The sequence below is a fragment of the Dryobates pubescens genome, chromosome 13, assembly GCF_014839835.1.
Source record: "Dryobates pubescens isolate bDryPub1 chromosome 13, bDryPub1.pri, whole genome shotgun sequence".
NCBI lineage: Eukaryota > Metazoa > Chordata > Aves > Piciformes > Picidae > Dryobates > Dryobates pubescens.
In genome coordinates this window covers 22088802-22111593 of record NC_071624.1, presented here as the reverse complement: position 1 = coordinate 22111593, position 22792 = coordinate 22088802, and the positions used below count along the sequence as shown (strand labels likewise).

Below are 22792 nucleotides of genomic sequence, written 5' to 3'. Positions count from 1 at the left end.
GGGGAGTGAAATAGACCACCTTTGACCCAGGGGACCCCTCCTCCTGGGAGGGGGAAACCAAGTCCCTCTATGTTCACCTGCATCGGGGTTTTTTTGTCCCCTGGGAAAAGCAGGGTTCTGGCAGCTTTCCTCCAAGATGGGTGTAACCCAGCCCACCCAGCAATAGCCTTCCTCATCTTCATCACCCTCAGGTCCATTAGTGGTGTAGCAGTTTGGGCTGGGTGCCCTCTGCTGTGTTCATTCGTGGGGTGCTTCCTGTGTCCAGAAGTCCAGCCCAGTGGGTGGACACAGGAAACTGGGTATTGCCTACCATAATTCTCTGTGCCGCTATAAGATCCAGTGCGGGATCTGGCACTTCCTCTTTCTTCCCTCTCCGCCACCCAGTAACTGGGGGAGATGTCTCCCGGCCTTGGGAGACAAGGCCGGGGGGGGTGGCCAGCTGAGACTAGCCTAGCAGTGGAGGGGGGGGGGGGAGGGAAGAAGGAGCCCTGGGGTCTTGGGTGTACCCTCAGGTGGGGATGGGATGTTTCTGGGTCTGCTTTGGGATTTCTTTTGCCACTGCACTTCTGGCTCTCTGTAAATATTCACCGCTTTCCATTTAAACTCTCCATCACTTTTGCAATCTGTTTGAGTCGTTATTTTTGCCCATGGTGGGGAGGGGGTCTGCCTGAACCCATCACAGTCTTGGTGTAGCCAGTCAGGAGTTAGTTGTTGTGGCCACTCTGCAGATCAGATTGCAAAAGATGGAGAGTTTAAATTGGAACTGAGGTACAGCTTGAGAATGCTGAACCTGCCCTTCCTCCACTTTTGTTCTCTGTGGAGTGGTAGAAGTGGCGGGGAGTGAAGCGGGGGAGGGGCAGCGGCGAACAGATCAAAGTCAGGTCCCTTCTCGCTGCAGGGATAGGGCCAGCCACGGCGAGCGGGCGAGCTCAGCTCCCAAAACCCCAGAGGGCGAACGGGGACTCCAGCTGGAAAGCTGTTTTCAAGGGCTCTGAGAACGCGTTTATGGCTTTGGCTGGAAGAGCTGTTTGAATGCCCGAGGGGTGGAGGTGATTTTGAGTCTGTACCACGGCAGTAGAGGTGGCCGGAGCCCTGCTGGATGCTGAGTGGCTGCAGCGGTGGGCCTGGACATGCACTTGGAGTGGCGACAGCGGCGGGCCCGGCCGTGCACTTGGGCTGCGGTAGGGCCGGCTCTAATCTCCTCCCCAATTTTCAGACGAGCTCCGAAAATAGCATCTATCACCTGGCTCCACCTCCTTTCTTCTCAGTAGGTTGTGGTGCAGCCCTTCCCTCTTCGGGGGGAGGGTTGTGTAGCCAGATGCTGTCACGCCTCAGTACGGGGCAGGGGAGGGGGCAGTGTACCTTTGACATGCATCTGTATAGCCTCAGACCACGGGTGGAAGAAGTTGGTTGCAGCTCCCTGGATGGATGGAAAAAAGCGGTCATGGAGCCTGATTGTTCCAACTGGCTTGCCCCAGGGGTGGAAATATGCCGCTGAGTAAATATAGATGAAAATAAAGGTTGAGTTGAGAAGTTGTGAGGCTTTTCCAGGTGGCCAGGATGTCCAATGAGTCCATGAAGAACTTGCAGTGCAGAGGAGTGAAATGTGCATCGCTGGGAGGTTCCATTAGATGAAAGAAGAAGAACTGGATTGGACTGACACTTCAACCTGAATGAGAGACTGTCTGGGGGGATGCCCAGATAAAGACATGGACTTCACCAGACATGGCATCAGAAGATTTCTAATTTGATGATATGTTTGGGTGCAGAGATTATGGTATGAAAAAAGGGGTGGCATGTAGCAGTTCGGGCTGGGTGCCCTCTGCTGTGTTCATACGTGGGGTGCTTCCTGTGTCCAGAAATCCAGCCCAGTGGGTGGACACAGGAAACTGGGTATTTCCTACCATAATTCTCTGTGCTGCTGTAAGATCCAGCGCGGGGTCTGGCACTTCCTCTTTCATCCCTCTCCGCCTCCCGGTAACTTGGGGGAGATGTCTCCTGGCCTTGGGCCTAGCTAGGCCAAAGGCCAGGGGGGTGGGCAGTCTCAGATCTGGCCATCTGAGACTAGCCTAGCAGTGGAGTGGGGGGGTAGAAGAAGGAGCCCTGGGGGTCTTGGGTGTACCCTCAGGTGGGGATGGGAGTTTCTGGGTCTGCTTTGGGGTTTCTTTTGTCACTGCGCTTCTGGCTCTCTGTCAATACTCACCGCTTTCCATTTAAACTTTCCATCACCTTTGCAATCCGTTTGTCTGAGTCATTACTTCTGCCCCTGGTGGGGAGGGGTCTGCCTCAACCCATCCCAAGTGGTCAAACGAGAGCTTGAAGGTCTCCAGCGGTCAGCTCAGGAGGTCAACACATTCAATACTTTCCCAACCCCACTTGGTTTCATAAACAGAGGAAACCTACAGATCTGTCTGATCGGGCACCTGGGAGCTTCTGGTCAAACACCAAGTGTTCCCAGACACCCCAGGCAGGGGAGAGCAGGAAGCCTCTCCTCTTACAATGATCTTCAGAACACTTTGCTCCAGCCAGCACTTTTATTTTGACACTGGCAATAGGCAGGATGGGTTTGAATAACAGCAGCAGATTTCAAGTCAAGCCATGACAGCTGAGCAGTAGCACCATGGGGCTTTGGCTTTAGTGGTGCCCTGGCAGTGCTGGGTAATGGTTGGAGCTGATCACCTTCAAAGGCCTTTTCTAGCCTAAATGATTCTGTGCTTCTCTGACTTACACTGATTGAAAATTGATTTAATGGGGGCTGGGGAGACTCTCCAAGAATGCCTGGGCTTTTGGGAGGAAGAAGGAAACCCTTCTCCTTCAGGGAGTGAAAAAGTCTCCAAACTCAGATCCTGGACTATCTTGAGAGCTTTCAGAGTCATACTGAAACAACAAGTGTAGATCTAAAATTGCTCTGGATGCTATCCAGACCAAGAGATTAGTTAAAAGCTTTTCCTCTTCCTGCACAGATGGAGGAATAATACCAAACACAATACTCCTCTCCAAGCCAGCAAAATTCTGGATGCTTTCGACAACTGCTTGCTCCCTCCAGGAGCTGCTCTCCGTGGTTACAAATTCTATATTTAATTCTAAATCGTTTATCGAAGATACCCAGAACTTGTCCCATCTATCGGTATCTCTGTAGAGCACAGCAATATCCTTTGCTGAGTAGCCATTCCTGATGTAGTTTTCACATTGCTCTTTCACATAATCACATAATTCACTGTACTCTAGCCACCGTACTTCTAACCTGCCTGTCACAGGGTGAGCACAGGTGGCCCTCTCTACCAAGCGTCTCAGACGTGGGATGGGAATCCCCTGGCTGGGATGCTCTACAATCCTGGTCAGTTTTTCTCTTACATAGCCATAGATGCTGCTGGCACTGCGAACCACATTGGTCAGCGACTCGATAGGATCATGCCAACCTGCATCTGGAAGGCCAGTTGGGAAGCTGTGACTTGTCTGTAAGTAATCCAAGAAAATCCAGAGGAAGCCAGGCTCAGGGAGCTCTTGTGATGAAGTCAGTCTCAAGGCTTTCCCATACCAATCACCTTCCTGATCTCGGAAACTCTGTGCTTCATCAATGATTATGTGCTTCACAGTGCTGAAGCTCTCCTTCAAAAACTCTTCTCTGGTCACCGCTTGGCAAATGTCTTTCTGCCTGCAGGAGAGACACCAGTGCATTAAAAACCACCTCTGCATTGCAAACTGATCAGAACAATGTGCACATCTGTCATACTGGGCTCACAATGCTGTGGTGTTGGACCAAAGGGCACAGCCGCTCTAAGTGAAGCTCAGCTTCAACACCACCTAAGGAAAATGAAGGTGCACAAGTCCATGGGGCCTGAGAGGATCCACCCCTGGGTCCTGAGGGAACTGGTGGATGCAGCTGCCAAGCTGCTGTCCATCATATCTGAGGTGTCATGGCAGTCTGGTGAAGTTCTCACTGACTGGGAGAGGGGGAAAAAATCTTCCATCCTCCATGGGGAAAAAAAAAGTCAATCATTCAATGGGAGAACTACTCAGCAGATTAAGAACTGACTTGGAGATCACCCTCAAAGAGTAATGGTCAATGTCTCAGTGGAGACAAGTGCTGTGTGGGGCTCCTCAGGGGTCACTACTGGCACCAGTGCTGTTTCACATCTTTGTCAGTGACACGGACAGTAGGATCGAGGCACCCTCAGCAAGTTTGCCAATGACACCAAGCTGTGTGGTGTGGTCAGGAAGGAATCCATCCCGGGGATGTGGACAGGTTGGAGAGTTGGGCCCATGACAAAATTATGAACTGCAACAAAGCCAATGGCAGACCCAGAGCCAACCTGTCCTTGCCTGACCAAAATCGGTGTGGGCAGCAGGGGCAGGGAGGGGCTTCTGCCCTTCTTCTCTGCTGAGACCCCAGCTGGAATCCATATCTCAGGAGAAGAGAAGGCTCTTGAAAGACATTAGAACAGCCTCCCACTATTTGAAGGGAACTGGAGAGGGCCTTTTCACAAATGCATAGAGTCCCAGGACAAGGAGAATGGCTTCAAGCTGGAAGAAGCTGACGGAGGACAGCTTCCTGATGCCACTGTTAAGTGAGCCTACCAGGGGTCAGGCCCTGCTTAACCTGCTGTTCTCAAATAGAGAAAGGCTGGTGGGAGATGTGATGGTAGGAGGCTGTCTAGGGTGCAGAGACCATGAGATAGTGCAGTTTTCAATACGCAGGAAAATAGGGAGGAGCAGTAACAGAAGCCTCACTTTGGACTGCCGGAGGGCAAACTTCAGCTTGTTTAAGCAACTTATTCGGGAAGTACCCTGGGTAGCAGCCCTCATGAACCTGAAGGGAGGTTATAGCCAGGTGGGGGTTGGTCTCATCTCCCAGGCAAGCAGCACCAGAACAAGAGGACACAGTCTCAAGCTGTGCCAGGGGAGGTTTAGGCTGGAGGTGAGGAGAAAGTTTTTCCCAGAAAGAGAGATTTGCCCTTGGAATGTGCTGCCCAGGGAGATGGTGGAGTCCCCATCCCTGGAGTTGTTCAAGAGAGGACTGGACGTGGCACTTGGCACCATGGTTCAGTTAGTCATGAGGTGTTGGGTGACAGGTTGGACTTGATGATCTCTGAGGTCTTTTCCAACCTTATTGATTCTATGATCCTAAGCTGGATTTAGATTGGATATTAAGTAGAAATTCTTCCCCAAGAGGGAGCTGAGGCACTGGAATAGGTTGCACAGTTTTGGAAGCTCCAAGACTGGAACTGGTCAAAGTGAACCTGGATGGGGCCCTGAGTAACCCAGTCTAGGGGACCAGTGGAACTAGATGATCTTCAAGGCCCCTTCCTAACCAAAGCATTCTATGATGCCAGACTGGTCAGTACTGGTGGTGGGTCAAAGAGAATCCCACATACACTCATCAGCACTCAGCTAGTCAGAAGTGCTGGTGAAATACCATGAAGTTGGAATGAGTCCCTGGAGGAAATACTTACCGCACAAAATCTCTCAGGCCCTTGGTCTCACAGATATAAAGAACTTCCTCTTGTGAGCATGGCAGCATGGTTCTTATTTGCTCCATGATCTTCAGGGCCACCACTGTTTTCCCTGTGCCTGGCAGACCATACACATAGAGCTTCTTAGTTCTGTGAAGATTTTCTGACAGCACCTGGTATTGTCTGAGGGTCAAGAGGTTCAGAAACTCAGAGCCAACTCTGTCACTTAAAAAGGACTTGAAAGTCAGCAGAGCGACTGTGAGAGCATGCAAGAGGTCCCTCAGGTTGTCACTGCTGACCAGGCCGTAGCCAGGGGGATACTTCTGTTCAATGTTCTGATCCCACTCTTCTCCACAGCTCCCCTGGGCAGGCAATGTCAGCAGCTTGGGTATTACACACAGCTTGTGGATATAGCCTCCTGTGTTGACTAACTTCTCCTTCAGCCTCCGGGCTGTTCTCCTGGAGTACCCAACCAAGGCCTCTGAGATCTGCTTGCAGACTGTATAAAGGATAGGTGGCCTGTCCTTGGCTACTTGGAGAACATCACAAATGATGAGCTGGTTTGCTGGCAAGCCAACATCAACAGCCCAGCTCCTGGAAAATATCAGAACTCCCTCTGAGAGGGGCTGGAGTTGGCTTTCAATTAAGCTATCCAATCCTGGATGCTCCTGGAGGAGATCTTCCCTGAGTTTTTCTGGGGTACATGTGATGCTGGCAGGGCTCACTGGGAAGGCAAAGCAGAAGAAACAGAGTTGGTGTGAGGCAGGCAAATGCAGCCCTCTGAAATGGTACTGGGGGAGCACAAGGCCTGTGAGGAGGGGCTGAGGGAGCTGGGGTTGTTCAGCCTGCAGAACAGGAGGCTGAAGGGACACCTTCAGGCAAGGGACTGGCTGTTCCCAGTCTTGTTCAGAAGACCCAGTGAATGAAGAAAGAGACAATACCAGGTCCATCCTGAAGGCCCTGGACACCAGGCTTTTCTTGCACTGACACAGCAATGTTTGCCTGCAAGCAGCAGCAGCCTCCCCACTCTGGCCCCAGCCACGTGCTGTATTGGCACTGGGCTGATCCCAAGGCACCTCCTCCTCTCATGTTCCCTTCTTTCATTGAATTGTGAAAAGGCACTGGCAGGGCTGAGCTCAGGCCCCAGAGTTCAGCAAGCCGAGCTCAGGCACCCCCATCAACAGCTGGCACAAGGTCAATCCCTGGCCAAGGAGCTCCTCAGCCATTTGAGTGCAATGCTGCTGTCAGGGCTGCAAAGGAGTTGCATCTCTTTCACCTCTTTAAAGGATGTCTTCAATCTCCTCTTTCACCTAGGCCATGCCCTTGAGATTCAGCCTGCAAAGCTACCAGAGAGGGGAAGCAATGTGCAGACCCACCTGGAAAGAGGTTCTCACAAAGGGTAGCAGCACTGTCAGCTCCTTGGGCTGAATAAACTGCCTTGGCAAGAGGTGGTCTCCCTGTCAGACTCAGCTCTTGCCTGAAGGTCGAAGAAAGCCTTGCAAGATCTGGAAGGAACAGAAAGAAAGCCCTGTGATACAGCAGGGGCATTTGCTGCCCCTCAGGGCAAGAGCCACAGGCTGGCCTCACTCCTGCTGCTTTTGGGTCTTTTGCTCATCCTGGAAAGAAGAAATGCAAAGCAGAGACAGAGACCTTGCAGCTCACAGGGACAGCAGTTGATCAGCAGCAGAACAGGCTCAGGTCACGGGCCATGGAACTGTGCTTGGTTTCCTTCTCTCACCAGCTGCTGTGATGACCTCTGCCTCTGTTAGTGGGGCTCCTCTCACTGCCCAGGGAGCAACTGCTCTGTCCACAGTGCTCAGCTGATTTGACTGGCAGCAGCTGTAGCCAAAGCATTAATAAATTGCTGGTCACCAGCAGCTGCTGCAGCCTGCAGCAAGCATTCAGGAAAGCAGCAGCAGAAAGACAGGGATTTAGCAAGCACCTCAAGCACTCAAGGGTTGGCCAGGCCACAAAGAAGCCTGAAAAGCAGGTGAGACTGTCACAGGCAAACAACACTGCCAGGCCAGCAGCAAGACAAGAAAGGGAAACATGGAAAAGGGAGAGGGATTGTCCTCCTCTTTTGGACCTGGATCTGTATCAGTCATCCTCTTAGCCCACTCCTCTGCTCCCAGTCTCCTGAGTGTGTCGTTTTCCACGAGCCATGAGTCTGGGGCTTCAGCAAACAGGACACACTGGAAAGGTGAAACATTCACAGCACAGACGTGGCCACGGCGCTCTCCATCCGCTCCACACACTGGGAATAGTTTGTGGCCATAGTGTAAGTCACATTCAGAATGAGTCTGGTAGAAAGCGCGATTCCAATGGTTGTGAATGGACCTGGTGAGATCATCAGGCTGGTAGAAGTGGAAGGCAGTTAATTTGCAATGAATTGATTTGATGAGATCTTCTAGCTTTCTCTGCTCCTCATCATCACAGCTGAATCCCTGCACTCTGCCATCATCATCCACCCCGATCCACAGACACCCGCCGTCTGCGTTTGCGAACCCAGCAATATACTGAGGCAGCACTTCCCTGACACGAGTCAGGAAGTTGTCCGTTGAGTAGTGCTTAAATTCCACATATCTTGACTCTGTGAAAGGCAACTTCTCTCCATGATGCAGTTGGCCCCTATTATACAGCTCTACAAGAACGCTCCAGAAGTCACTCCTGTCCCCTTCAACATCTGTTGTCTGCCTGATTTTTGCAGGCGGTTCAAGGCAGAGATCATTCAGCCCTGAACCAGCCCTCCTGAAAGCATCCAATTCTCTTTCAGCAGCCAGGCTGTGATTCCTCCTGGCTTCCTCCTGTTTTTCTGTAAGGAACAGAAGAGCTTCAGTAGGGTTCATGTGAGGAAGGGAAGCTCCACTCTTTGTGTACAGCCCAGTGCCCAGGCTGCAGATCCGAGGCTTTGCACTTGCAGACCCTGAGGCTGTGCTCTCGCTGCTCCAGGCTTTCACAAAGATCAGGAGGTTGTTACCTTGCTGTTCCAAGTCCAGGTATTTTTCCCACTCTACAATCAAAAGGAGAGACCGAAAAGCCTCTTCTAAGTCTGCTCCAATGCCATCTCTCTCCAAACTGTAGCCTTCATTTGCAATCTCTGCTTTTACCACCCCTCCTCCAGAGTTCAGCAGGGCACACAGGGCACGGGCAAGGGTGTGTTTTTGATCTTGTTTTGAGGCTTTGGGCATCTTCTGCCTTGCTTTTACACCAAAACACATTTCTCCAACACACAAAACTACTTCAGGATACTCAGTTTCTAAGTGAACCTGGACCCTCTGCTGCAGCTGACACTCTAGAAGATCCAGTCTGGGCCTGAAACAATGATAAAAGAATTACTCAGCCAGCACCTCCTCCAGACCTGATCCAGGACACAGATTTCCTGCCTTCTCTGCCTCTCCTCTCAGTTGGCTCTGCTGAGGAACATAGGTCTGCTCCTTGCAGCTCTGAGCCATGGCACAGCTAAAGCAGCAAGGACAGCACTGTGAGCTACTTTTTGCTGCCAGCCAGAGGATCTTTCCCATCCAGCTCCACAAACCCTCCCAGTTTGCTGTAACAGGACAGCTTGCCTGACTGCTGAGATCTCAGACTCCCCTGGTGTGACAGAGAGAAGGCCTTACCTCACCTCTTCTTCTTAGCTCTGGGCTAAAACATCACTATCTGAAATAGCAACTTGAAATCCTTCAATGGCTAAGGCCCACAATGATGTGCAGCAGAAATGGGAAGCAAAGCAGCTGGAGCATGTTCCCCGCTTTCTCCTCTGTCCGTTCCCTCTACCAAAACCTAGGAGAAGAAAACTTACTCTGGTCTGCTTTCACTCCTCTGCATTTCCTCTGATGAAGCAGCAGCAGCAGCACACATCCCCGGATCAGTCAGCTCGCTCTGAACTTCCATATCGGTTTGTGCTGGAAGCCCAACCCTGCAGGGCTACTCCTTGCCTCCCCCTGGCACTTCTCTTCCGGCCAAAGCCTGCCAGAGGAAAGAGGAAATTTCAAAAAGCAGGTGAGAAGAAATTCCCCAACTTCCAACCTTCACACCCATTCGTGACCGAAGACAACCTGTAAGTAAATTGAATCAGGTTTGTACATAATTTTTTGAGACAATAAAGATAACCATCATTCCCACCTCGTTAATTTAATCCCAATCAAATTACAAACTCAGATTAGAAAGTTCAACAGGAAAATGCTTTTGAGCTTTCGATTTTGTATTGTGGAACATGAAACAGAAGAGGGTAAGGAAACAAGCAGAAGTTTATACACAAATATGAAAGAGAGAAGGTTAATACAACAATTAGAATACAGGAGAGAAACCACAGTTGACGACTTGCTAGCCGGAGCTGAGTGCACACGCAGAAGACAAACTGCATCTAAAAATGAGTTCCAGGAAAACTGAGGAGTATGTTAATGATCTCTGGGAAAAGCAAGGAGCGTCTGTTCTGCGTGCTTTATAACGCTGCTGGTTCAGACAGGACGAAACAGGATCCAGATGCCTGCGCTGCACCGTTCCCTTACCTTCCTTTCCGACCCCTCCCGTCGGATCGCGTCGCGTTCCGTTCTGTTCGGTCCCGCTCCTCCTAGCGGAAGGCTGCGGCACCGCCCCCTCCAGCTACGCCCCACCCCGGCCCCGAGCGCTGCCATTGGCTGTCTGCCGCCGGGGTGGGGCAAAGGCAGCTCCGGCTCGGCGCGGCTGCGCCTGGGACAGGGGCGGAGGTGTGCGTGGGGCCGGGCTGGGACCTGCAGAGGAAGGACATCTGAGGATGAGGACTGTGGGTGAGGGGGGGAACTGAAGGTGAGAAGATTGTCTAAGGGACTGGGGGCATGCAGGGAACTGAGCAGGGCTCGGATAGGGCACTGGGGCTGAGGGAGATGCATGGACAGGGGTGGAGGGAGGAACCGGGGACGAGAGCAGCCAGAGGCCTGGGGTGAGAATGTAGGGAGAGAGATGGCAAATAGGCTGCAAATGGGTGGCCTGAGGGAGGGGTTGGATCCAAAGAAGCCTTTGGCGCCTTGGAGAGCCACTGACTCGAGCGACATTTCCAGGGATGAGTTTTGTTCCTCTTGCTCTGCCTGGTACCAGCTCTGAGCGCTTTGGGGCAGCCTCCCCTGGCTCCAGCTCAGTTCTGTCGGGCATGGCACCCTCCTCCCTTCCCTTGCTGCCCTGCTGAATGTGCTTCATCCCCTTCGGATCTGTAACACTAGGAGGTGATGAACCAAGGCCTTGCTTGATGGATGAGCAGCACAAAGGTTTTATCTGCTGCAGGCTGGCTGATGAGCCACAGCCTTAAGTGATGGCAGTGCTCCTGCCTGCTGGGCTGCCGGTGTGTGTGGGGAAGGGGGAGGGAGAGGTGGTTTGCTGGCTTAGCTGAAGGTGTTTGGGAAAGGCAGTGAAGAGGTTTTGCCTGTGTCATGTCACCAACATGGCTTTGTCTCTCCTGCAGCTCTGCAGAGACCTCATCTGTGCTGCTGGGGCAAGCTGCCATCTCCTCCATGCTGCTGTGCTGCAGAGGTGGGTGCAGGAAGATAGAGCAACTTGGGGATTGAGTTCTGAGTTTTGTAGCAGCCACTCCTGCCTCAGCTTCCAAGGGACAGTGTTAACCTACTGCAAATCCTGTCCTGGAGAAAGCCAGAATCAGCCCAGAAGCCAGGTTAATGTCTGTTTGTTGGGGTGGGGAGGTGTCTCTGTGTGTGTTTTCCTCCTCCAGCTCCAGCTGTGGAATGGAATGGAAATGGAAAGTCACCTGCCCACAGCAATGATGAGTGAAGTATAGTCTGAACTGGTATTGCTGGGACTGTGTCTTTGCTCTGACCAGGGCATGATCACGTAATCTTCTCTCTGAGCTGTTTTAAGCTAAGTTCATCTGGAGGCAACAGCTTTGCTGCTGCTTGAAACTTTTTGGTGCACCCTAAAGAAGTTATAGAAACAAATATCAAGGAGTGTTAGTAATTTCTTATACCAGAAGAAAACAAAGACCTGGATTTGAGAAGTGAGTGGTCGAAATACTTGGCTGGCTTTGTGTATCCCACTGCAGCCCAGGGTTTAGTGCTGAGCTTGCAGCCAGAGGAGCTGCTTGGTTGTCCTCATGTATGTGACGTGTCTTAGGAGCTCTAGATCCTCTGCCACTGCATCACCGGGGGGTTGCCCTGAGCCAGGGGCAGGACCTTGAATCTCCTGAGGTTCACACATGCCCTCTTCTCCAGGTGGATCTTATCCCTCAGCTGTATCAACTGCACCACTCAGGTTGGTGTCATCTGCAAACTTGCTGAGGGTGCCTTGACCTTAGTGTATCACTGCTGAAGATACTCAACAGTACAGACTCTTGTGGGGACACCACTGGTCATCCATTTCCATCTGGACATTGAGCTGTTGCCCACCACCTTCTGGCTGTGAGCCATCATGGCTTTCCTGACACTGCTACAGCTGTGTTCGTGATGGGAAAACTCCATAGATGTAACCATGGGCCCTGATCTGCAGATGTAACTGATGGACAGAGACTCTACTGTGTTGTAACTGTCTTTGATCTGTGGATGTCACTGCTGGACAGGACTTCATTCCTGTGACTATATGCAATGTAAGAAGTGAAGATTAAAGGGAAGAGGCTAGAGGAAGCAAGTAGCAAAGTGGATCTCCACTCACATGGAAACTGGGCTGTGTGCCACTGGACCTTGGAGGGAGGGGGGAGAGCCAATGTGTAAGTAATGAAAAGGAGGGATGAAATGGTTACAAAATACCATTTCTCCCCAAAACCTCTGGGCAGCAAAATTCAAAATAAGCATTGGGTTTTTTTTTTATTTCTGCTCTTTCTAACAGCCTGAAGTTGTCTGCCAAAGTGTGAGGCTACAGGACAAAGTCAACAGAGTCACTGCCTTGTTCCACCCGGACTTCCTCTCCTGCTTTTATTAAGCAAAGGAGACCCTAAGGGAACTCCCAGCCTTGCATCATACTGGAGGCTGAATTTTACCTACTTGTTAACTACCCAGCCCTGCTCCAGGGAAGATGCAAAGTGGCCATGCCAAGGAGGTGGCACTAACAGGGGAGGGTCACACCAGGGCACAGTGTTTGGCTCAAGAGGGAGTGCTGAAAGGACCTCCTTTGTAGAGCAAGCAGAATGAGAAGGAAAGACAGCAGCTGGTCATCACCTTGGAGTTGATTATGCAGATGAAAATAGAACCTTACTCAGCAGTGATTTCCAGGGGAAGGGCATGAAAATATTTCTGATCACACTGAGTGTGTGAAGTGATCCTCACAGCACAGGCACAGCAGGTGTGGAGCTGTGGGGGTATGTAACAGGTTAACTGCCTGTGTCCCCCCAACAGAGAGGTGAGGGAAAAGTAACAGAAAATGAACCCTCTGGGTTGAGAGAAAGAGTGGAGATCCAAAGTCTTAGTGAGCAAATGAGGTAATGCAATGCACAAGGACCTTAGCCCATTTGCAGCAACAGCTCAGCAAAAAGCAGGGAAGCAGCAGCATGAAGCACAGAACCAGCGAGCTGCCCAGGGCCCACCCACCCTGCCCCATCCCTGCAGAACAGAGCCAACGAACCTGGAACCTTGTGATGGATGGAGTAACAATTCATGTCAATCAGCTGACTGGTATAAGCTCTGACATGGGAACCAGGAGCAGGGAATTGCAAAGTATATCTCTATGTAATTTGTAGTTGAGCTTCAGTGGCTGTATTATGAAATGTTCCTATGTGGAAGAATGAAAATGTGAACCTAAGGGCAGCTGGGGAAGACAAATAATTTGGTCACTAACGACCACCAGGAGGACCCCCAGGACTTCCCAGGCTTGCAGGTGAAGGAATCCAATTCCAGGAATTGATTAGCATAAACCCCGCCCCTTTCTAGGAACTTGTTTGATTAAATACACCTTGCCTTAGAAAAGTTATCACAGTATCACCAAGGTTGGAAGAGACCCCAAAGATCATTGAGTCCAACCTGTCAGCACAGACCTCGCGACTAGACCATGGCACCAAGTGCCACATCCAATCCCCTCTTGAACACCGCCTGGGATGGGGACTCCACCACCTCCCTGGGCAGCACATCCCAATGGCGAACGACTCGCTCGGTGAAGAACTTTCTCCTCACCTTGAGCCTAAACTTCCCCTGGCACAGCTTGAGGCTGTGTCCTCTTGTTCTGGTGCTGGTTGCCTGGGAGAAGAGACCAACCCCCACCTGGCTACAACCTCCCTTCAGGGAGTTGGAGAGGGCAATGAAGTCACCCCTGAGCCTCCTCTTCTGCAGGCTAAGCAACCCCAGCTCCCTCAGCCTCTCCTCCCAGGGCTGTGCTCAATTCCTCTCCCCAGCCTTATTGCCCTTCTCTGGACATGTTCAAAAGTCTCGCTGTCCTTCCTAAACTGAGGGGCCCATAACTGGACACAGGACTCAAGGTGTGGCCTAACCAATGCCGAGTACAGGGGCACAATGATTTCCCTGCTCCTGCTGGCCACACTGTTCCTACTGCAGGCCAGGATGCCATTAGCCTTCTTGGCCACCTGGGCACAGGGCTGGCTCATGTTTAGGCAGCTGTGAATCAGCACCCCAGGTCCCTGTTTGGGAGCTTTCCAGCCACTCTGACCCCAGCCTGTAGCTCTGCATGGGGTTGCTGTGGCCAAAGTGCAGCCCCTGGCACTTGGACTTGTTGAATGCTATCCATTGGCCTGTTATGAATCTGTATTAGAGGATGGAGTACATAAAGGGAAACAAAGCTGTGTGTGGTGTGCCTGTTGGTAGAGCACAGACTCCCCGCGCACCCAGCGCTGTTTGCTTGCCTTCTATTGCCATTCATAAAATATAATTGTTGTTATTAACTAAAGTTGACTGGTTATTCATAACAGCCTGAAAGCAGCAACCAGGGCAGGAAGCCTCCCCTCTTACACTCTGATCTCCAGAATACTTTGCTGCACCCAGCACTTTCCTTTTGACACTGGCATGAGGCAGGATGGGCTTGAATAACAGCAGCACATTTCAACTCAAGCCATGACAGCTGAGCAGTAGCACCATGGGGCTTTGGCTTTAATGGTGACCTGGCAGTGCTGGGTAATGGTTGATCACCTTCAAAGGCCTTTTCTAGCCTAAATGATTCTGTTCTCTTCTAACATATACTGACTGAGAATTGATTTCATGTGGGCTGGGGAAGCTCCCCAGGAATGTCTGGGCTTTTAGAGAGGAACAAGGATGTCCTCCTGTTTCAGGCAGTGGAAACATCTCCAGCCTCTGACCCGATCACGAGGAGCTTCGTTGCATGAACAGTAAGTGCAGATCTGAAATTGCTCTGGATGCTATCCAGACCAAGAGATTAGTTAAAAGCTTTTCCTCTTCCTGCACAGATGGAGGAATAATACCAAACACAATGCTCCTCTCCAAGCCAGCAAAATTCTGGATGCTGTCAATAACAGCATGCTCCCTCCAGGAGCTGCTCTCCAGTGTCAGGAATGGTATCCTTGAATTAAGTCCTAAACTTTCTGCCAGCAAGCTCCAGTGGGCATTTGCCTGTCCATCTGTATCTCTGCAGAACAGCACAGCAATATCCTTCGCTGAGTAGCCCTCCCTGAGGTATTCTCTACAGCGTCCTGCCACATACTGACTTGTTTCAGTAAATCTTATCTGCTGTATTTCTAACCTGCCTGTCACAGGGTGAGCACAGGTGGCCCTCTCTACCAAGCTTCTCAGACATGGGATGGGAATCCCCTGGCTGGGATGCTCTACAATCTCTTTCATTCTGTCTCTTACATAGCCATAGATGCTGCTGGCACTGCGAACCACATTGGTCAGCGACTCGACAGGATCATGCTGAGCTGCATCTGGAAGGCCAGTTGGGAAGCTGTGACTTGTCTGTAAGTAATCCAAGAAAATCCAGAGGAAGCCAGGCTCAGGGAGGTCTTGTGATGAAGTCAGTCTCAAGGCTTTCCCATACCAATCACCTTCCTGATCTCGGAAACTCTGTGCTTCATCAATGATTATGTGCTTCACAGTGCTGAAGCTCTCCTTCAAAAACTCTTCTCTGGTCACCGCTTGGCAAATGTCTTTCTGCCTGCAGGAGAGACACCAGTGCATTAAAAACCACCTCTGCATTGCTAACTGCTTGCTGCTGCTTATAACTGATCAGAACAATGTGCACATCTGTCACACTGGGCTCACAATGCTGTGGTGTTGGACCAAAGGGCACAGCCGCTCTAAGTGAAGCTCAGCTTCAACACCCCCTAAGGAAAATGAAGGTGCACAAGTCCATGGGACCTGAGAGGATCCACCCCTGGGTCCTGAGGGAACTGGTGGATGCAGCTGCCAAGCTGCTGTCCATCATATCTGAGGTGTCATGGCAGTCTGGTGAAGATCTGACTGGGAGAGGGGGAAAAAAATCCTCTTGTCCAAAAGGGATATAAGGCAGACCCAGGGAACTGCAAGCCACTCAGTCTCACCACTGTGCCTGGCAAGATCTGGTGGCCTTCTATGATGGGACAACAGTGTTGATGAACAATAAAAATGTAACTAATATCTACCTGGACGTCTGCAAGGCCTGTGATGCTGTGTCCCATGACATCCTAGTCTCCAAATTGGAAAGGCATGGATTTGATGGTAGGACCACTCAATGGATAAGGACTAACTTGCAGATTACCCTCAAAGAGTAATGATTAATGTCTCAGTGGAGACAAGTCCTGTGTGGGGTACCTCAGGGGTCAGTACTAGCACCGGTGGGATCAAGGCACCCTCAGTAAGTTTGCCAATGACACCAGTCTGTGTGGTGTGGTCAGGAAGGAATCCATCCCAAGGGACATGGACAGGCTATTGGACTATTGCCAAACTGATGAAGAAAGCCAAGGGCAAGGTCCTGCACTTGGATGAGGGCAACCCCCAGTATCAATCCATGCTGGGGATCAAGGGCAGGAGAGCAGCTGTGTAGAGAAAGATTTGGGGGTGCTGAGAGAAGATAAAAACTGCACATGAGCTGGCACCAAGCATTGCCAGCCCAGCCCCAGCCTGTTCCTTGCTGATCCAAATCGGTGTAGGCAGCAGGGGCAGGGAGGGGATTCTGCCCCTCTGCTGCACTATGCCGAGACCCCATGTGCAGTCCTGGGGTCAGCTCTGCAGTCCCTATCCCAAGAGAAGAGAAGGGTTTTGAGAGACATTAGAACAGCCTCCCACTCTTTGAAGGGGGCTATAGGAGAGCTGTAGCCTTTTCACAAAGGCAGGTGACAGGACAAGGAGAATGGCTGCAAGCTGGAAGAAGCTGGATTTATATTGGACATAAGGTATAGATGCTTCCCCAGGAGGGTGCTGAGGCACTGGAATAGGTTGCACAGAGATCTTTTGAAAGCTCCAAGACTGGAATTGGTCAAAGTCAGCCTGGATGGGGCCCTGAGAAACCCAGTCTAGGGGACCAGTGGAACTAGATGATCTTTAACACCCCTTCCTACCCAAAGCATTCTATGATGCCAGACTGATCAGCACGCAGCTAGTCAGAAGTGCTGGTGAAATACCATGAAGTTGGAATGAGTCCCTGGAGGAAATACTTACCGCACAAAATCTCTCAGGCCCTTGGTCTCACAGATATAAAGAACTTCCTCTCGTGAGCACTGCAGCATGAGTCTTATTTTCTGCATGATCTTCAGGGCCACCACTGTTTTCCCTGTGCCTGGCAGACCATACACATAGAGCTTCTTAGTTCTGGGAAGATTTTCTGACAGCACCTGGTATTGTCTGAGGGTCAAGAGGTTCAGAAACTCAGAGCCAACTCTGTCACTTAAAAAGGACTTGAAAGTCAGCAGAGCTAATGTGAGAGCATGCAAGAGGTCCCTCAGGTTGCCACTGCTGACCAGGCCGTAGCCAGGGGGATACTTCTGTTCAATGTTCTGATCCCACTCTTCTCCACAGCTCCCCTGGGCAGGCAATGTCAGCAGCTTGGGTATTACACACAGCTTGTGGATATAGCCTCCTGTGTTGACTAATTTCTCCTTCAGCCTCCGGGCTGTGCTCCTGGAGTACCCAACCAAGGCCTCTGAGATCTGCTTGCAGACTGTATAAAGGATAGGTGGCCTGTCCTTGGCTACTTGGAGAACATCACAAATGATGAGCTGGTTTGCTGGCAAGCCGACATCAACAGCCCAGCTCCTGGAAAATATCAGAACTCCCTCTGAGAGGGGCTGGAGTTGGCTTTCAATTAAGCTATCCAATCCTGGATGCTCCTGGAGGAGATCTTCCCTGAGTTTTTCTGGGGTACATGTGATGCTGGCAGGTCTCACTGGGAAGGCAAAGCAGAAGAAACAGCATTGGTGTGAGGCAGGCAAATGCAGCCCTCTGAAATACAGATAGAATAGAATAGAATAAACCAGGTTGGAAGATACTTTCACGATCATCACGTCCAACCAATCCAACACCACCTAAACAACTAACCCATGGCACCAAGCACCCCATCAAGTCTCCTCCTGAACACCTCCAATGATGGCGACTCCACCGCCTCCCCAGGCAGCCCATTCCAATGGGCAATCACTCTCTCTGTATAGAACTTCTTCCTAACATCCAACCTAAATCTCCCCTGGTGCAGCCTGAGACTGTGTCCTCTTGTTCTGGTACTGGCTGCCTGGGAGAAGAGACCAACATCTACCTGTCTACAACCTCCCTTCAGGTAGTTGTAGAGAGCAAGAAGGTCACCCCTGAGTCTCCTCTTCTCCAGGCTAAGCAACCCCAGCTCCCTCAGCCTCTCCTCATAGGGCTTGTGTTCCAAACCCCTCACCAACTTTGTTGTTCTTCTCTGGACTCGTTCCAGCAAGTCAACCTCCTTCCTAAACTGAGGGGCCCAGAACTGGACACAGTACTCAAGGTGCGGCCTAACCAGTGCAGTGTACAGGGGCAGAATGACCTCCCTGCTCCTGCTGGCCACACTCTTCCTGATGCAGGCCAGGATGCCATTGGCCCTCTTGGCTGCCTGGGCACACTGCAGGCTCATGTTCAGCCTACCATCGACCAGCACCCCCAGGTCCCTCTCTGCCTGGCTGCTCTCAGCCACTCTGACCCCAGCCTGTAGCACTGCCTGGGGTTGCTGTGGCCAATGTGCAGAACCTGGCACTTGGATGTGTTCAATCTCCTGCCCTTGGCCTCTGCCCATCTGTCCAGCCTGTCGAGGTCCCTCTGCAGAGCCTCTCTACCCTCCAGCAGATCAACTCCTGCCCCCAGCTTGGTGTTGTCAGCAAATTTACTGCTGATGGACTCAATGCCCTCATCCAGATCATCTGTAAAGATGTTAAATAGCATGGGGCCCAGACTGATCCCTGGGGCACACCACTAGTGCCTGGCCACCAGCTGGCTGTGGCACCATTCACCACCACTCTCTGGGCTCGGCCCTCCAGCCAGTTCCTAACCCATTGGAGTGTGCTCCCATCCAAGCCAGGGGCTGACAGCTTGGCCAGGAGTTTGCTATGGGGAACGGTGTCAAAGGCCTTGCTGAGGTCCAGGTAGAGTTCATCCACAGGCCTCCCCACATCCACCTGGCAGTCACCTGATCATAGAAGGAGATCAGGTTGGTCAGGCAGGACCTGCCCTTCCTAAACCCACGCTGGCTGGGTCTGATCCCTTGGCCATCCTCTAAGTGCTGTGTGATTGCACTCAAGATGACCTGTTCCATAATCTTGCCTGGCACTGAGGTCAGGCTGACAGGCCTGTAATTCCCTGGCTCATCCAACTGGCCCTTCTTGTGGATGGGCACCACGCTGGCCAGCTTCCAGTCTTCTGGGATCTCTCCAGTGAGCCAGGACTGATGAAAAATGATGGAAAGCGGCTTGGCCAGCACATCTGCCAGCTCTCTCAGCACCCTAGGATGGATCCCATCTGGTCCCATGGACTTGTGTGGATCCAAGCAGCTGAGGAGAGCTCCAACCTCCTGCTCATGGAACATAGGGAAACTATGCAGCTCCCTGGCTCCTTCTGCCAGTACTGCAGGCCAGCTGTCTGGAAGATGTTCTGTCCTGCTAGTAAAAATTGAGCCAAAGAGTAAAACTTGAGCCAAAGAGTAAAACTTGAGCCAAAGAGTAAAACTTGAGCCAAAGAGTAAAACTTGAGCCAAAGAGTAAAACTTGAGCCAAAGAGTAAAACTTGAGCCAAAGAGTAAAACTTGAGCCAAAGAGTAAAACTTGGTACTGGGGGAGCACAAGGCCTGTGAGGAGAGGCTGACGGAGATGGGGTTGTTCAGCCTGCAGAAAAGGAGGCTGAAGAGACATCTTCAGGCAAGGGACTGGCTGTTCCCAGTCTTGTTCAGGAGACCCAGTGAATGAAGAAAGAGACAATACCAGGTCCATCCTGAAGGCCCTGGACACCAGGCTTTTCTTGCACTGCCACAGCAATGTTTGCCTGCAAGCAGCAGCAGCCTCCCCACTCTGGCCCCAGCCACTTGCTGTATTGGCACTGGGCTGATCCCAAGGCACCTCCTCCTCTCATGTTCCCTTCTTTCATTGAATTGTGAAAAGGCACTGGCAGGGCTGAGCTCAGGCCCCAGAGTTCAGCAAGCTGAGCTCAGGCACCCCCATCAACAGCTGGCACAAGGTCAATCCCTGGCCAAGGAGCTCCTCAGCCATTTGAGTGCAATGCTGCTGTCAGGGCTGCAAAGGAGTTGCATCTCTTTCACCTCTTTAAAGGATGTCTTCAATCTCCTCTTTCACCTAGGCCATGCCCTCGAGATTCAGCCTGCAAAGCTACCAGAGAGGGGAAGCAATGTGCAGACCCACCTGGAAAGAGGTTCTCACAAAGGGTAGCAGCACTGTCAGCTCCTTGGGCTGAATAAACTGCCTTGGCAAGAGGTGGCCTCCCTGTCAGACTCAGCTCTTGCCTAAAGGTCGAAGAAAGCCTTGCAAGATCTGGAAGGAACAGAAAGAAAGCCCTGTGATACAGCAGGGGCATTTGCTGCCCCTCAGGGCAAGAGCCACAGGCTGGCCTCACTCCTGCTGCTTTTGGGTCTTTTGCTCATCCTGGAAAGAAGAAAAGCAAAGCAGAGACAGAGACCTTGCAGCTCACAGGGACAGCAGTTGATCAGCAGCAGAACAGGCTCAGGTCATGGGCCTTGGTTTCCTTCTCTCATCAGCTGCTGTGATGACCTCTGCCTCTGTTAGTGGGGCTCCTCTCACTGCCCAGGGAGCAACTGCTCTGTCCACAGTGCTCAGCTGATTAGACTGGCAGCAGCTGTAGCCAAAGCATTAATAAATTGCTGGTCACCAGCAGCTGCTGCAGCCTGCAGCAAGCATTCAGGAAAGCAGCAGCAGAAAGGGAAGGATTTAGCAAGCACCTCAAGCACTCAAGGGTTGGCCAGGCCACAAAGAAGCCTGAAAAGCAAGTAAGACTGTCACAGGCAAACAACACTGCCAGGCCAGCAGCAGGACAAGAAAGGGAAACATGGAAAAGAGAGAGGGATTGTCCTCCTCTTTTGGACCTGGATCCGTATCGGTCATCCTCTTAGCCCACTTCTTTGCTTCCAGTCTGCTGATCTTGTTATCTTCCACGACCCATGAGTCTGGGGCTTCAGCAAACAGGACACATCTGCAGGGCTGAACTATCACAGCACAGACGTGGCCACAGCGCTCTCCATCTGCTCCACACACTGGGAATAGTTTGTGGTGATAGTCTATGCAGCACCTGTCACGCATCTGGCACATGTGGAAGGCAGTTAATTTGCAATGAATTGATTCGATGAGAACTTCTAGCTCTCTCTGCTCCTCATCATCACAGCTGAATCCCTGCACTCTGCCATCATCATCCACCCCGATCCACAGATACCCACCATCTGTGTTTGCAAACCCAGCAATATACTGAGGCAGCACTTCCCTGACACGAGTCAGGAAGTTGTCCGTTGAGTAGTGCTTAAATGCCACATATCTTGACTCTGTGAAAGGCAGCTTCTCTCCGTGATGCAGTTGGCCCCTATTATACAGCTCTATAAGATCACTCCAGAAATCCCTCCTGTCCCCTTCAACATCTGTTGTCTGCCTGATTTTTGCAGGTGGTTCCAGGCTGCTCTCTCTTTCAGCATCTCTTGTACAACTGATTGTATCAGGTGGTTCCAGGCTGCTCTCTCTTTCAGCATCTCTTGTACAGCTGATTGTATCAGGTGGTTCAAGGCTGTTCTCTCTTACAGTATCTCTTATACAGCTGATATCAAATGGGAACCACATCATAGCATCCTGCACCCACCTGATAGCACCCGGGTACCACCTGATAAAATATCTTTCAGCAGCTCTTGCATCATGTGGTTCCAGCGTGACATAATTCAGCCGCAAAGTACCCCTCCTGTAAGCCTCATAATCCCTTTCAGCAGCCAGGCTGCGATTTCTCCTGGCTTTCTCCTGCTTTTCTGTAAGGAAAAGAAGAGCTTCAGTAGGGTTCATGTGCGGAAGAGAAGCTCCACTTTTTCTGTACAACCCAGTGCTCAGGCTGCAGATCCGTGGCTTTGCACTTGCAGACCCTGAGGCTGTGCTCTCGCTGCTCCAGGCTTTCACAAAGATCAGGAGGTTGTTACCTTGCTGTTCCAAGTCCAGGTATTTTTCCCACTCTACAATCAAAAGGAGAGACCGAAAAGCCTCTTCTAAGTCTGCTCCAATGCCATCTCTCTCCAAACTGTAGCCTTCATTTGCAATCTCTGCTTTTACCACCCCTCCTCCAGAGTTCAGCAGGGCACACAGGGCACGGGCAAGGGTGTGTTTTTGATCTTGTTTTGAGGCTTTGGGCATCTTCTGTCTTGCTTTTACACCAAAACACATTTCTCCAACACACAAAACTACTTCAGGATACTCAGTTTCTAAGTGAACCTGGAACCTGTGCTGCTGTAGAACGTATTGAAGAACCAGTGTAAGCCTGAAACAATGATAAAAGAATTACTCAGCGTTCATGCTGCAACACCAAACTTTCAAAGACTACCAAAGACTTTAGCTAGAGTGTGGCCATCGTGTCAACAATAAAGATACCAAGTCACAGAGATGAAGGCAATGTAGATTTTCCTCCCCTTGCAAAACAGAGAGAGGGCTTCAAACTGGAATTTGTCCCCATGGACTGCATGGCCCCTCTTCCTCCCCTGGAATGACTCAGAAAAGGTTGGACTAAGCCTTGCCTCCATCTGAAGAGCCCAGTGATGCTGCTGATTAATAATCAATAGTAACAAGCAAGCCTTAACTTCTAGCTCTCCTGGGCCACCCTTTCTAGCCTCTGCTGATGGCCACTTGGCACTCAGCCAGTTGGCAAGTTCACTGAAGCGGTGCCAGACTGCACTGGCATCACACTGAAGCCAATCCCTTAACATGAAATCCAGCCCCTTGCTCCAGGGGACAAAAGCACCTGGAAAGAAATTCAGCTGTGCCTAGAAGAGATGTTGCC

General features: G+C 51.3%; 3 protein-coding genes and 1 non-coding gene across 4 annotated transcripts; 1 reads left to right on the top strand and 3 right to left on the bottom strand.

Moving 5' to 3' along the window:
• Positions 1–2814: 2814 nt before the first annotated feature.
• LOC104303701 (schlafen family member 9-like) lies at positions 2815–9344 on the bottom strand. Its single transcript, XM_054166975.1, has 5 exons — positions 9253–9344; positions 7540–8765; positions 6830–6958; positions 5454–6177; positions 2815–3655 (listed from the first exon to the last, which is right to left on the bottom strand). The coding sequence occupies exons 1-5, from the start codon at positions 9342–9344 to the stop codon at positions 2815–2817; spliced, it is 3012 nt and encodes a 1003-aa protein (XP_054022950.1).
• Positions 9345–11195: 1851 nt separating this feature from the next.
• LOC128897774 (Z30 small nucleolar RNA) lies at positions 11196–11290 on the top strand. Its single transcript, XR_008462591.1, has one exon. It is a non-coding gene; the product is annotated as a Z30 small nucleolar RNA (small nucleolar RNA).
• A 2840-nt stretch (positions 11291–14130) lies between these two features.
• LOC128897643 (schlafen family member 8-like) lies at positions 14131–15612 on the bottom strand. Its single transcript, XM_054166183.1, has one exon. The coding sequence runs from the start codon at positions 15518–15520 to the stop codon at positions 14672–14674; it is 849 nt and encodes a 282-aa protein (XP_054022158.1). The 5' UTR covers positions 15521–15612; the 3' UTR covers positions 14131–14671.
• A 1343-nt stretch (positions 15613–16955) lies between these two features.
• Positions 16956–22152, bottom strand: LOC128897711 (schlafen family member 11-like). The gene is made up of 4 exons (XM_054166974.1): positions 21942–22152; positions 20859–21776; positions 20161–20289; positions 16956–17684 (listed from the first exon to the last, which is right to left on the bottom strand). The coding sequence occupies exons 1-4, from the start codon at positions 22150–22152 to the stop codon at positions 16957–16959; spliced, it is 1986 nt and encodes a 661-aa protein (XP_054022949.1). The 3' UTR covers position 16956.
• Between the last annotated feature and the right edge of the window lie 640 nt (positions 22153–22792).